This window comes from Prionailurus viverrinus, chromosome X (genome assembly GCF_022837055.1).
Source record: "Prionailurus viverrinus isolate Anna chromosome X, UM_Priviv_1.0, whole genome shotgun sequence".
Taxonomy (NCBI): Eukaryota; Metazoa; Chordata; class Mammalia; order Carnivora; family Felidae; genus Prionailurus; species Prionailurus viverrinus.
Window position 1 is genome coordinate 28,300,041 of NC_062579.1, and position 16,288 is coordinate 28,316,328.

The window sequence follows — 16,288 nt, forward strand, 5'->3', positions numbered from 1 at the left end:
CAGTGGACAGGTATCTTATGACCCTTATGTGTCTACCCTTATAGATTAAGGCCTGTTTTTCCATAGCTGCTTTCAGAATTCTCTTTATCTTTGTATTTTGTAAGTTTCACTCAGATATGTCATGGTGTTGGCGTGTTTTTGTTGATTTTGAAAGGAGTCCTCAGTGCCTCCTGGACTTGGATGTCTGTGTCCTTCCTTATATTAAGGAAGTTCTCTGCTATAATTTGTTCAAATAAACCTTCTTCCCCTTTCTTCCTTTGGAACGCCTATGATAAGGATATTATTTCATTTCATTTCATTGAACCACTTAGGTCTCTAATTCTTCCCTCATAGTCTAGTAATTTCCTTTCTCTCCTTTTCTCGGCTTCATCATTTTCCATTATTTTATTGTTTATTTCACCTATTCTATGTTCTGCTTCTCTCATCCTTGCTGTCACTGCATCTAGTTTATTTTGCATCTCATTTACAGCATTTTTAAATTCATCATGACTATTTCTTAGGTCCTTGATCTCTGCAGCAATAGATTCTCTGCTATCTTCTATGCTTTTTTCAAGCCCAGCTATTAGTCTTAGGACTGTTATTCTATTTTAATGTTCACATATATTGTTTATATCTCTTTTGAGCCATTCTCCAGCTGTCATTTCTTCCTTGAATTTCTTTTGAGGAAAATTACTCCATTTCATCATTTTGGCTAGTTTTATGTGTTTTAGTAGCTTGTTCTGACTCCTGTACCTGTGAATACTACTATATTAAAATGCAGTCATACTGTCTAGAGCCTGGCATGTCTAAAAGTGTTTTTGATGTGTGTTGCATGCTATCCATTGTTGCATCTTTGGTTGCTTTTACTCACTGCTTGTTGTGGTGGATTTGACTTTCCACCAGGTGTTCTTTGATTTTTTTCATTGAAGTAACCCTGGAAAAAAGGAATAAGTGGGCAGGGGAAGAAGTCTTATCCCATACAAAGAGAGAAATGACAGGGGTCGAAAAAAATACCAGGCAGAGAATCAAAGAAAGTATAAGCCTTAATCCAGAGAGAGAGGAAAATAAAGAAGAAAAAGATACAGAAAGGGTATAAAAAAATTGAGTAAAAATGCCTGATGAAGCAAACAAACAACCAGAAAAGAGAATGAAAAAAAAATATATGTATACACACACACACACACACACACACAGACACAAAATAAGAATTGATCAAAAATCAAATCAGGATCTCTGGGCCTGATTCCAATGGAAAGAGGTTTAAGAAATGGGGGGTGGTAGAGGGAAAAAGAAGAAAAAAGAGAAGTAAAAGAGAAAAAAATAATAAAAGAATTAAAAAAGAAACAGACTAATATACAAAACATCAGGATAGTTGTCTCTTGGTGCCTGGGGGCTGTTCTGGTCTGGAGCAGAGGCCATCTGGTTTGGTTGGGGTCAGTCCTGCTCTGGTAGATAAGTAGTTACCCAGCACAGAGTGGCAGGGTTTGGTATAAGTGGGCTCTGTCCCCACTGGGGGCCACTGTGATGTTCTCTGAATCCCAGCCATGTTGGTGATGGGGTGGAAAATGGTAACACCCCAACTCTCTTCCCCAGATAGGGTGTTTCAAACCATACTGTTCAGGCAGCCCTCACATAATAGTGCTGGCGGGCAGCTTGTCCTGCTCTACAGTCTCCTGTGCCTCCTAGGTGCTCTTCTCGGATTCAAACCTGATGTCTTAAAGGATCCTGCACCACAAAACCCAATTCTGGAATAGCGCCAGTCTGCCCAGTCGACAAAGAGCCTCTGGTTGGCGCCTGCAGGGTGTTTTGTCCTTGGAGGGGCAATAAGCCCTCTTCCTACAGCACTCGAGGGAGGGGACTGCTCTTGCCCAGTGTGTCCCTGAGATCACTACAGATCCCAGGGGCTGGCTCCCCTCCCCTCCCAGGCACATGCAAATAGCTGGCTCTGGTCCAGAGAAAGTTGCGTACCCCTGAAAACCCCTATCTTCACTTGTAAGGTTGTTTGCAAAGTAGAAACTGTCGCTCTCTATATTTTTGGTTCCCCAGACTATGGTCTGGAGATGTTTTTCTCTTGTCCAAATACAATCCCACATGTCTACAGCCTCTCTTACTTCCTTTTGTCTCTCCACAGAAGGGGTCCCCTCCCCTCCGTACCTATGCCATCCGTTCTCCGTTTTATCTCTTCCACTTTGCAAACACGCACTTCTGTCCCACTAAGCTGTCTCTTTCCACCTGTGGGGATCCTTCTGCCCCTCAGCAGATTGATTTCCTGGGTGTTCCAGATGATCTGACTTCAATTCAACTGTGTTGGAGGGATGAGGGGGAAATAATGATCCCCCTACTTTTCCACCAGCTTGATTCCTCCCAGACAAATATAATCCTGATGGACGCCACTAGACTGTTAGTTTTTCCCTGAGCAGTTTCTTTTCTCTTTATAAATTATGGTGCCTACCATAGTATTGGCACTCAGAAGTATTAACAATAACATCTGGCACTGGGTGTTTTCGTGGCATCACACACTATGGTAATTGCTTTACATGTCTTATTATCTCTCTACTTGACCACTGCAAAACTAAGAGGTACGTACTATGTTTTTAAATTTATGGAAACTGCCATTGCATGAAAATGTACCTAACCCTAAGGCAAAGTATATTTGTGACACTCACTCATCATTCTTTTTAATGTTCCATGCATTTGAATTTTCCTTTGGAGGAAGAACTTGTAAGTCATTCTTTCCATCAAATATTATTTTCTTACTCCAAAGGAAATGATGAATTTAAACAGATAAAGCAGCCCACACCAAATGTGCCTAATATCTCCTGGGTTCTCAATACATTTGAATTATAGAAATGTGTTAATTACTGGTAGCATTATCAGAAGTTCTATCTCTAGGACTGTGAACACAAAAAAGCCTCTGGTAATTGTAATTTTTTACTCTGAAAACTGAATGAGTGATGTTAATAAGTATTTCAGAGTGTTGGGAAACGTGAAGGAGAAAGTTTGCTAAATATTGGCATACTTTTTGTCAAATATTTTGATCTGCTTAATAAAATTGGAAAATAAGGTATGCATGTTAGCTTTTAATCAAACTCTCTAGGTCTGTACTCATTTGATAATCTCTCATATAGTATTTCCCTATATTTTGAATTTAATTTAAATAATTTGTTATATAATGTCATTACATTTTTATGCCAGCTCTTATTTTGGATATTAAAATAAATACAATTAAAATATGGTCCATGTCTGTTCTTTCTAAATCCTCTGTAGGCATTGTTGAACCATATTCCTCCTTGCAATGTGAAGTAACATGGCAGCCAGGTTTCAGTTCTCCGGAAAGGGGAGAATTTGTTCTTCACGTCAATGAAGGAAACACAATGACCCTAAAATGTGTTGCACAAGTAATGATTTCCATTGGATTTGATTTTTTATTTTGAAGACTCTAAATTGGTTGGGCATATATATGTGTGTATAGTTAGGTATATATGTATTAGTAAAACTGATTTTCCTTGCAGTATTTTTTTAACTGAATTACCCATCCTCTTGGTACCACTTCTCTACCATAAATGAAGACTTTGCTAAATAATGGTATTGTGTTACCTAGAATTAACTCAGAAATCCAAGACTTTGGTGCCAATGGTACTAGATTGTTATCAGAGCCTTTATAAACAAAAATTAGCATGAAAGCCACTTAACAATTACTTCATTAAAAGAAAAATAGAAAAAATTGTGTTTTTGTCCTACTATAATGCCTTTTTAGAATTCTAGTAGTAATTAATAACTCAGTGTGAAATGGATCATGTAATTTACATAGTAAGGAGATATGGAAATTCTTATTTTTATAGAACATACTGCTTATAATAAAAATGAGTAAAGTTAAAACTGCAGTATGTTGATTTTAACATTCTGTGGTGGAGCCCAGAAGGCCTTATGTTCATGCCTTGTCGTCACCAAGAATCCACTTTACTTGTGTACTAAATTTTCTTTCCAATATTGGTAGTAATTTAACAAGCCAATGCTGTTTTATTACATCTCGTCTCTATCTCCAGGCCATGATCATGCTCTTAAATATTTCAGCTATGAAGGAGCTCATAGCCTTAAGAGATAAGAGATTCATCCACTCTAATGATGGCATCAATCAGTACGGTCTTTCCTCTGCTCTAGGCTTGAAATCAGCAGGACCTTACTTTTTTCCCTATGTTTAAATTACTTACTGTTCTTTAAAAAACTTTCTATTGAAGTATATAGTATACATACAGTATATATTATACATACAGAAAAGTATATTATTATTTCCATCTTGTTCAGTCTTTACAGACTGATGGCACCTTTGTAACTCACACCCAGATCAACCAGATCAAGAAATAGCATATGACTAATATTCCACAAGAACCATCCTTCCCTCCCCAATTTACAGTTCCAGTCACTCCATCCCTCCCAGAGTCATCACTATCCTTACTTCTAAGGACATAGATTAATCTTTGTTGTGAGCTTTATTTAAATGTAATCAAAACATGTGTTCTCTTTTATGTCTGGCTTCTTTTGTTCATCATTAGGTTTGTGGGCTTTGTCTATTCTGAAACGTGTGGTGACAGTGTATTCATTCTCATTCCTGAATAGTATTCCATTGTGTGACTATACCATCATTTTTCTATCACACAGCTGATGGGGATTTGGATTGTTTCAGATTTATCACTACTATAATAGTGCTTCTGTTGACATTTTTATAGATGTATTTTGGTGAATATATGCACATAGTTCTTTAACTGTTGCTTTCATAACTGTGTATGACAAAGTTACTAATATAAATTTGCTCACATACCCCATGTGTATTTTTTCTAACAGATAAAAGATGAACAATTTAGTAGTTTAGGCTTTGCATTAGTAATGTCATTTATTAGTTACTTTGTGTCAGGCAGGATGCTAAATGCTATTCATGTATTTTCTAATTTAATCTTTACAACAACTCTGTAAGGCTGTATTTATGACTCAGTTGATGGATGAGGAAATGCGGGATTAGGGTGGGTAATTAACGACGGTGAGTTCACACATGTAGTAAATGCTCTAGATGGAATTTCTATCCAGATCTCTTTGCCTCCACAGTCTTTGCTGTTACCCTTTGTTAAAATGTGTCCACTTTCCTACCCTAGGATTGCTTAAAAATAAAGTCTGAGATCTCAGAATAATGGGTTAGGTTATTTTATGATAAATTCTTGACATCCTTAAAGTTAAATGAATTGTGAAGTGTTTCTCTTAAGAAAGTAAAGATGGAGGAACATGAAGTGATAAAATAAAATGTTCATTGTCATTAATTTATGAAGTATTTAGTTGACCACTTTGTTATGTTAGCTTTGTTTATTTTTTTAATTTTTTTTTAATTTTTTGAATGTTTTTATTTATTTTTGCGACAGAGAGAGACAGAGCATGAGCAGGGGAGGGGCAGAGAGAGAGGGAGACACAGAATCGGAAGCAGGCTCCAGGCTCTGAGCCATCAGCCCAGAGCCCGACGTGGGGCTTGAACCCACGGACGCGAGATCGTGACCTGAGCTGAAGTCGGACGCTTAACCGACTGAGCCACCCAGGCGCCCCTATTTTTTTAATTTTTAAAATGTTTTTTTAACATTTTATTTATTTTTGGGAGAGAGAGAGAGAGAGAGACAGAGACAGAGAGAAAGAAAGAAAGAGAGAAAGAGAAGTGAGCAGGAGAGAGGCAGAGAGGGAGACACAAAATATGGAGCAGGTTCCAGGTTCTGAGGTATCAGCACAGAGCCTGACATCGGGCTAGAACCCACGAACCGTGAAATCACATCCCTAACCTGAAGTCAGACACTTAACTGACTGAGCTACCCAGGCGCCCCTATTAGCTTTGTTTACAAATCTATTATTCCAATTTCCCAAGTCATATTCTTCAAATAATTATAAGAAAGTATTAAAACCTCCTAAGACAATAAATAATTCATCATAGATAGAGGTAATAGGATGTGGTATAAAGAGCACTGAATAAGGAATTGGACTACTTGAGTTCCAGTTCCCCTTTGTTATTGTTTCCTTTCCTGTGAAATAGGAGAGATAGATAATATCAGCATTTTCACAGAGTGTCCTATGATACTGTAGTTGGGGAAGTTATTTGTGCAGGGTTAAGGAGGAGTTCTGTGCCTAAGTAACTCTGAATCACAGTGAACTACCTCCTCATTCTCAGATAAGCAAAGTGTGCATTATCAACATAATAAGAGAAGACTTCTAGTAAAAACGTGACAATATAATTTCATTTGGCACATTATTTCCTATGCTAGGGGACTCTTGAACTCTTTACTTTTGCAGAGCACATGGTAACACCCTGTACATGGTTGGATAGATGATTTCTAAGATCTCCTTCAGTGATTAATCTACATGATTCTAAGTCTCATATTTACTTCTTCCATTGAGTTGTCTTAATCCCCCTGCCTTCCTCCGTTTAGCATTACGTTTTAGATCTTCCATTCTATTTTTCCTTTCTCTTAAGTACATCATAACATCTGATAACACTTCATATTCTAGAAATTTCCATGAAGCTGAAAAAATTTGAGTCATTTGGTAGGGGATAAAAATATTTATTATTATTTCTATCATAACTTCTCTTTTATTATTAGGTTGGCCACACCAAGGTCGTATTTTTGGAGCCAAGGATCCTCTTCGGTAATAGCCCTCAAGGTTTAACAACTTGGAGGAAAGCGATTCTACACAATGTAGGACAAAACCATGCTTATTTCAAGGTAATGTAGAATCTTGGAATCTTGTTTGGAGCAGATCACATTATAATTTGAATTAATCTTTTGCCATGAACACTGTAGTGTTGCTTTATAAATTGGCTGATGGTAATATTAGTCTCATAATATTTCGTATGAGACTTATCTGAGTACATTTCATCTACTTTGTCCTTGTAATTTCCCACACGAAGTTTTTTCTCCTTTTTTTCCCTCCCTTAGTCTTTTTCTTCTTACCCTTCTTTTTCTTCCTGTCATTTTGTCTTATTGAAAAGATAATTTGAAAAAATAACACTTCAGAAAGTATCCATTGTTGCTATTACAACTCTATATTTAATTACATGTTTTTCCTTCTTTCTTCATTTTCACCCTATCATCAGGACTATTATGGTAGAAACTGGGACCTAGAGCAAGATCCTTCTAAAGATACTCTTTTTATACTTGTTGTTCCTGATTTGAATTACAGGGTGAGGGGTGTTTAAAGTGGTGATAGAATTTTTTTTTGCTTAAAAATATATTAAGATCTCCCAGTAGAGGTTAGTGTTTGAAACTTTTCATTCAGGCTTTGTATCTACATGTCGTCTTCTGCCCAAACGAAAAGGAAAAAAAAAAAAAAAAACAAAACAAAAAAACAGAAAAACCCAGATACCTTTATCTATTCTGTTGCTTGAAAACTACTTCTGAGGTCTATTTGCTCCTTCATTCCAAAAATACCTTAACCAATTTTCCTTTAAATTATTCTGGCTTCAAGCATGGTAGATACTCGTAAATTAGCCTCTGAGAAACCACACCATAAATCCTTTGGTAAGGTGCTTAGAACTTTTTCGAAGATCAAAATGATATCTTAGGCATTATGTTATCAAGGAGATAACAGAGAAGAGGAGGGTTATCATCTTGCTCCCCCCCCCCCCCCCCCCCCCGCCCTGTAATGTTGCTTTCAGTATTTACTGTCAGGAAAAAGACAAACTATCAAAGTAGTATCTAGAATTTTGTCATCTTCTCTAACAGATATGTCTCATACTTGTAAGTTTTGCAGTGTCTTGAAAACGTTCCAGACAATAAACTTCATCATCTTTTTTTCAATTGGATGCCACCACTACCGAAATTTCTGTTTCCTGGGTTAGGGCTACAAACCCTTCTTGAAGTTTATTTGTGTGTCTAGTGTTTGAAAACTTATTACAAAATCATCTCATGCTCTGTGCCCAGGGTCCTCTCTCTAGGTAGTAGTTTGGAAGCTTTCTTATGAAAGCTTCAGAACAGTAACTTTAAAGGGATAATGTAGCATTTCTGCAAATTTTCACTTACAGGTTTGTGACCAGAGTCTTTTGTCTACCATTAATATTGTTCCATCACAAGGAATAATTCCATTTGGGGGACTAACTGTTCTCAATATCTCCTGTACACCAACTGTAGCAGAAAAATTTGATACAAGAGCAAAGGTATGTTTATGCATATATGTATTCATACCTTATGTATGTCTATGTGGATTTGTTTGGTTGTTTTTAGATATTTATAATAGTAGGTATAATACTGTAAAATGTTGTGTGTGTTTTATTCTTAGAAAACTTGTTTTAATGATTTCTTCTAATGGGAATGGGTTTTACTGGTTTAATGGTTTATGATACTAATCAATTGGTTTTAAAATTTGTGTTATTTTTTTAGCAGCTGAGTTACCTCTAAAAAATGCAGTTTTTAGAGGTCTGTGAAATAAGCAACTTTACCTGTATAATCTTATAGAAATGGTTAGCAGAACCTGGCAAGAGGATTTGTAGAAAATATTTTGGTGAAAGTTAGTAATGGAAATTTCTACTAAGTTGAAATGGATACCTTTCATCAGTATGAGGCATTTTTCACATGAAATTAGAATGATGTTTGGTGTCTCTAAGTTGTGCTAAGTCTTCATTAGTCATAGAGGAAAGGATGACTTTTTTACATGACATTAATTAGATATTTGATTTAACTAGATACCTTAAGAAAAATTAATCAATTTTGGAATGTTAATTCTAAGTAGCTTCAATGACTTTATGAATTGTAGGCAAATTCTATATGGTGTTAACATCTATATTTTGTAGCATGCATAAAATGTGTACTAGTTTATATTCTTAGAGCTATTTAAATAGGAAAAGATATTACCTTGATTTTAGAGGCTTCTCTAAGTGATCACTAAACAGAACAAATAAAACATAAGACCAGTCTCTGATAAATGTTATTATAAACTCAAGGAGTGGAATACTCTTTTTTAAAAAATTTTTTTAATGTTTATTTATTTTTGAGAGAGAGAGAGAGAGGGGGGGAGAACACGAGTGGGGGAGGGGCAGAGAGAGAGGGAGACACAGAATCCAAAGCAGGCTCCAGGCTCTGAGCTGTCAGCACAGAGCCAGATGCGGGGCTCAAACTCACAAACCGTGAGGTCATGACCTAAGCTGAAGTCATACGCTTAACTGACTGAGCCACCCAGGTGCCCCAAGGAATGGAATACTCTTGATATTCAGTCTAATGATCAACTGTGTATATTTACTTACATTAGAAATGATAGGTACACTTATCAAATCAAAATGAATAGTTTTGGATATATCCTCTATTTTATCCTTTATTTCCCCTAACAGTTAATTTTTAAATAATTTGACAATATTATTAATGTGATAAACACCAAAAATTGTCCCAAATAAACCATCAAATGATTGTATCTTACTTTTAAAAAGAAATATGTATTGAAGGGTGTTTATAAATTATATATTGTGGTATATGGTCTGAGATTTGAGCAGAATTTTTTTTTTTTTCAACGTTTATTTATTTTTTGGGGGACAGAGAGAGACAGAGCATGAACGGGGGAGGGTCAGAGAGAGAAGGAGACACAGAATCAGAAACAGGCTCCAGGCTCTGAGCCATCAGCCCAGAGCCCGACGCGGGGCTCGAACTCACGGACCGTGAGATCGTGACCTGGCTGAAGTCGGACGCTTAATCGACTGCGCCACCCAGGCGCCCCAAAATTTTTTTATATAATATTCTGGAAAACATAAAAAATAATGCCACTAAAATACAGATTTTACTAAAAGATTAATTTCCCCTATATTTTAGAAGGTTATGCTGTTTTTACAATGCTTACCTTTTTAACAAAATATAATAAGATTCATTTATTCATCCGTTCAACACATATTTCCTGGGCACAAATTTTATGTTAGTTTCTGTTGTAGATTCAGTGGATGACAAATGATGCGGAGGTGGGTAAAAAACAGCCCTGAAAAGTTGAGATTATGTATGGGGTTCATCAATGAAGAACATGTTGATTTGTAATTTCCTCTGAATCATTAAATGATGCTTTTTATGATTTTAGTCAAGTATTTTGTTTTTATAGTATATATTCTTTAAATAAAATTAGGCAGTTGTATAATATTATGAATATATTGATTTAGTTAATAAGATTAAATGGCACATAGCTTTCCCCAATAATTTTGAACAAATGATAATTTGGAATTTATTTGCCTATGTACAGTCACTGACTTTCTGTGGAAAGGGTACAATATATTCATATCATACAATATACAGAAAGTATAGTGTCACTGAGTTTCTGTGGAAAGGGTAAAATACATTCATATCTCTTTCTTAGATATATATTTAGATTTAAATCCAGACTTGTTATACTCTATTCTTATACAGGTAAGGCTTTCAGTGAATGCTGTTATTGTGCTTCTGAGATTTTGCTTAGACACTTTAATATTCAGTTAATCTACATTTCTAACTTTGTAGGAATTCATGAAACGAAATTCTTATTTCACTATCTTAATTTTCCCGGAGGCAGTTGAGTGTTCAGGTAGTCCTTTGTTCAAATTTAGCCACTGCTGTTCTGAGACATCAAGAAAAAAGCAAAATCCTCTGCCTCTCTGAGCCTCAATTTTCCTGAGTTGGAAATTAGGATATTCATATTAACGACCTCACAGGATACTGAGGAATAAAAAGGAGGCAATGTATTTAGCACGATTCCTGGCTCATTTACTCAGCAATGTTTTTTAGCTACTTTCATTATTATGGTCATTGTGGATGTTAGTGTCTCGCCATGGGAAGAAGTGTTTGTACTCAGTGCCCTGTCTGTTTTAATTTTGAATAATCTCTTGAAATTAGGTAAATACAAAAGGGATACAGGGAGTGGCAATAACATCTAGTCACATGGGTAGAACTCTGTCATCAAATTCATAAGCTGTGAACTGGTCCTGCTTGTGGTGTAGGTTTTTGAGAGTTGAACATTCATTCCTCTTAGGAATAAATTCTGCATAACAAGAAATGCGATGACAACTGTCAGAATAAATCTTGTGACATTTATAATATGGTATGAGTATTTGAATTTTAAAATATTACGAAATGCCAGGTAACACTTTAGCAAGATGCGAGGAGATTTTAATGCGGTTACTACAAAGTTTTATATTTCTCTTAAATAAGGTTGCTATTCGCCATGCAAATGTCATAGACCTTAGGATTGGTGGATCTGTTGAGATTGCTGATGTGGAAATTAACCCGGTGAGTACGTTACCTATTTGTGGAACTGGTTTATAAGTGTGGTGACTTGTGTTTTGTGTCCCTAGTCAACCCATTTATGTTTGAAAATATTTTATTATATAATACTTTGGCACATCGAAATTTATATATGTAATGTAAGTGATGAAGCAGAATATGAAATGAAGGTTTAATTATTTACCACTGAACGAGGTGGCTGGGTGGCTAGACACAGAATCTGAAGCAGACTCCAGGCTCTGAGCTGCCAGCACAGAGCCCGATGCGGGGCTTGAACTCTCAGACCGCGAGATCATGACCTGAGCTAAAGTTGGATGCTCAACCAGCTGAGCCACCCAGGCGCCCCTGGCTCATTCATTTTTGAGCTTTGTAACAAACATGTGCTGTGTGTAGTCTTTGGTGAGTTACTTTTAACTGACTATTATATTTGCAAAGTTTATCTAAATTGTGTGTAGCTGTATTTTTTTCCTTCTCACTTCTGCTTAGTAGTCCGTTATGTTGTAGTAGACCTGTTGTAATTTGTAGATCCATTCTGCTGTCCATTCAATGAAGTGTTTCTGTTTTCTGGTTACTACAAACATGACAGCTGGGAACATTTGTGTACATATCTTACAAGGTACAAATGCCAGTGTTTCTCTAGGAGTGGAGTTGCTGAATCGCAGAATATGTGCATTTTTGGCTTCACAAGATAGTTTCCATATTTTCTTCTCAAGTTTCCAATACCCCACATCCTTTTTTTCCATAAGTTGTATTGTAAGACTTCATGTTTATCTATTAAGTATAAAATGATATCTCACTGTGGTCTTGATTTGCATTTTCTGAACTTTAGTTGTATATATGTATGTATGTATTTTTAATGTTTATTTATTTTTGAGAGAGAGAGTGTGCAGGGATGGAGGAAGGGCAGAAAGAGGGAGACACAGAACTCTATGCAAGCGACAGGCTCCACACCGTCAGTACAGAGCCTAGTGTGGGGCTCGACCTCACGAACTGTGAGATCATGACCTGAGCTGAAGTCGGATGCTTAACAAACTGAGCCATCCAGGCACCCCTAGTTGTATTTATTTTTTAAATCATTGCTCTGTACCCTGCTAAAACTTTGTCCTACAATTGACAGAGTACATACACACACATACTTTTTTTTTTTTTTTCCTGGCAAGTCTCTCAGGAATTAAGTCTGGTCTCATCTACCCAAAAAATTTAACTCTGATCCTTCAAAGCAGGCTCATATGCCCCTCCATTGTGGAATTTATAATATGTTACAAACATCTTAAACTCTGGGAACATCTTCATCATAGCATTTGTCGTATTATTTTGAGGTCATCTGCACATCTGTTTTTGTCTCCCACTAGTACTGCAGCACCTGACATCATTCTGGTGCTGAATTAAATTGAGCAGATCTTGATGAGGCTGCCAGTGCCTCCAGTAGGGCCTCATTTCTATTCTGTACTTTAATGGCATCACCACAATTCTAGTGTCTTGCTTTAAGTTATAATTTTCTTTTATTTAACTAATTTTTTTTAATTTTTGTGTATTTTTGAGAGAGAGAGAGAGAGAGAGAGAGAGACACAGAATCTGAAGCAGGCTCCACGCTCTGAGCTGTTAGTGCAGAGCCTTAGGTGGGGGCTTGAACTCAAGGACCGCGAGATGATGACCTGAGCCGAAGTCAGACACTTAACTGACTGAGCCACCCAGGTGCCCCGTTGAGTTATAATCTTCTAACCTTTATTTTATTTGGTGTTGAAGACATGATAAGTCCACATCAATTGGCAAATACTAGGCTGGCTTGTCCAAGACTGTGGTGATTCTTCGAGACTAAACCCTTAGTATCTAGAGTGCTTTTTTCCATTGCTATAGTGTTTCTCCTTGAACAATATTAGAAGTGTATGGAGACTTTTACTATTTAATTTCCACACCCTAAAGGAATTTGTGGCATGCTTTGCATGTTATGGTACAATCGGGTAATTTTTTAAGACTTGATATTAATATATATCAATATTCTTTAATATGTTGAATTTTAAGCATAGCTGCCTAACTGCCTTTTAAAAATAATATTCTGGCATCACCAGATATTATCAGTAATACATGTATTTATTTTTATTTTTTAAAAGATTTTTAAAGTTTATTTATTTTTGAGAGTGAGTGAGCAGGGGAGGGGCAGAGAGAGAGGGAAAGAGTGAGTCCCAAGCAGGGTACACGCTCTCAGCACAAAGCCCAACGTGGGGCTCAGACTCACAAACCATGAGATCATGTCCTGAGCTGAAATCCAGAGATGGATGTTTAACTGACTAAGCCATCCAGGCACCTTTGTCAGTAATACATTTAATAACTGTATGGCATGGAATATGTATCTTAAAAACAGTTATGAAATTTTATCCAAATGAACATATGGACAAGACCAGCATGGCAAAAGAGGAGTGATTTTTGTGCATATACAAAGCATCAGACTTTTATGACCCATATTGGATTTTACAGATTTCACCTGTAGAACTAGGTTGACATTATAAGTGAGACAGATAGTGGCCATTTGACCATAATGCAATATTTTCCTCAACATTTCTCTTTAATGTTATGTATAATTCTTTTACTTAGAAACTGTAAGGCTAAAATGTAGTAGTTCTGCCAAAAGAGGAATCCTACAGAATTTTGTGATGTCAGCACATGCTTGGCACGTCTGCTGAAGTTAAGATACATTCAGTGGCACAAAAACAGACACTCAGATCAATGGAACAGAATAGAGAACCCAGAAATAGACCCACAAACGTATGGCCAACTAATCTTTGACAAAACAGGAAAGAATATACAATGGAATAAAGACAGTCTCTTCAGCAGGTGGTGCTGGGAAAACTGGACAGCAACATGCAGAAGAATGAAGCTGGACCACTTTCTTACACCATACACAAAAATAAACTCAAAATGGATGAAAGACCTAAACATAAGACAGGAAGCCATCAAAATCTTCGAGGAGGAAGCAGGCAAAAACCTCTTTGACCTTGGTTTCAGCAACTTCTTACTCAACACGTCTCTGGAGGCAAGGGAAACAAAAGCAAAAATGAACTATTGGCACCTCATCAAAATGAAAATCTTCTGCACAGCGATGGAAACAATCAGCAAAACTAAAAGGCAACCAACGGAATGGGAGAAGATATTTGCAAATGACATAACAGATAAAGGGTTAGTATCTAAAATCTATAAAGAACTTATCAAACTCAACACCTAAAAAACAAATAAACCAGTGAAGAAATGGGCAAAAGACATGAGTAGACACTTCTCCACAAAAGACATCCAGATGGCCAACTGACACATGAAAAAAATGCTCAACATCACTCATCATCAGGGAAATACAAATCAAAACCACAATGAGATACCACCTCCCACCTGTGAGAATGGCTAACATGAACAACTCAGGCAACAGTAGATGTGGTCGAGGATGTAGAGAAAGAGGATCTCTTTTGCACTGCTGGTGGGAATGCAAACTCATGCAGCAACTCTGGAAAACAGTATGGAGGTTCCTCCAAAAATTAAAAGTAGAACTACCCTACGACCCAGCAATTGCACTACTAGGTATTTATCCAAGGGATACACGTATGCTGTTTCGAAGGGACACATGCATCCCCATGTTTATAGCAGCACTATCAACAATAGGCAAAGTATGGAAAGAGCCCAAATGTCCATCGATGGATGAATAGATAAAGAAGAAATGGTATATATATACAATGGAGTATTACTCAGCAATCAAAAAGAATGAAATCTTGCCATTTACAACTACGTGGATGGAGCTAGAGGGTATTATGCTAAGCGAAATTAGAGAAAGACAAATATTATATGACTTCACTCATATCAAGACTTTAAGATACAAAACAGATTAACATAAGGGAAGCAGGGGCGCCTGGATGGCTCAGTCGGTTGGGCATCAACTTCGGCTCAGGTCATGATTCACAGTTCATGAGTTTGAGCCCCGCATCGGGCTCTGTGCTGACAGCTTGGAGCCTGGAGCCTGTTTCGGATTCTGTCTCTTTCTCTCTGCCCTTCCCCTGCTCGCATTCTGTCTCTCTCTCTCTAAAATAAATAAAAACATTAAAAAAATTAAAAAACAAAAAACAAAAAATAGCTGCATGTTAAACTCACCAAGTTGTGCACATTAAAAAAACAATACATTCAATAAACATGACTTACATATATTTAAGCTAGGTTTCAGGTACTAGAGATATAAAAATGAATCAGGCCTAAGGTCCACTAGGAGAGACAGATCTGTAAACAAATAACCAGTCTTTATGATGTAATGGTAAGTAAATATAAGGAAGAGAAATAGTTCTGAGCACAGCATAATAAATTTTGGTTTATCTAACTGGGATTTGAAGGATACATAATATTTTATCAGGCAATTTCAAGTTAGAGAAAAGCCTTCCTAACAGAAGGGACACATTGATAAAGACACAGAGGGTGAAGCATTAGGTATTGGTTGGAAATGACAGGTCATATAGCTTGCTGAAGTATGAAGTCATGGGGTAAGAGTGGAGCTAGGTGAGGCAGGGGAAGGTCAAGATGAGCTTTATGAGCCCTGCTAACAAATTTGGACTTTGTGTGGAAATTGAAGGAGAATCATCACATTTTAAGATAGGAAGTGATATGATCAGATTTACGGTTAGTTTAATTTGTGACTTAGTTGTGGAGGGGAGAATTGGAGAAAGTTCAGGTCAGAAATGAAATGAAAAGTGATGAGTTACTAACTTCATACAATTATGTTAGGGATAAGAAGTGAAGGAGGCAGAATGAACAGGATTTGGTAACTGATTACATATAGGAGATAGGGGGAAGGAAGGAAAATGTGACCAATTTTTATAGCATACTGTAGTTAATGTCCTTGATAAGAAATAACAGTGTAAAGTTTTTATCAAGGTGTAACTAACATATAACATTGTCTTAGTTTTAGGAGTACCACATAATGATCTGATATTTCTATGTGTTGCAAAATGATCACCATAATAAATCCAGTTAATGTATTTCACCAAGCATAGTTAAATTCTTTTTCTTGTGATGAGAACTTTAAGATTCTTAAAGTA

The 16,288-nt window shown here is 36.7% G+C and overlaps 1 protein-coding gene across 1 annotated transcript in view; it reads left to right on the forward strand.

Moving 5' to 3' along the window:
• The window catches only part of CFAP47 (cilia and flagella associated protein 47), a 566,656-nt gene that overhangs the window by 70,031 nt on the left and 480,337 nt on the right, over window positions 1–16,288 (forward strand). Inside the window, exons 16-19 of the mRNA XM_047844880.1 lie at window positions 3,247–3,377; window positions 6,606–6,728; window positions 8,027–8,158; window positions 11,154–11,231. Of these exons, the coding sequence (XP_047700836.1) occupies window positions 3,247–3,377; window positions 6,606–6,728; window positions 8,027–8,158; window positions 11,154–11,231 (464 nt within the window). The remainder of the gene's footprint in view (window positions 1–3,246; window positions 3,378–6,605; window positions 6,729–8,026; window positions 8,159–11,153; window positions 11,232–16,288) is intronic.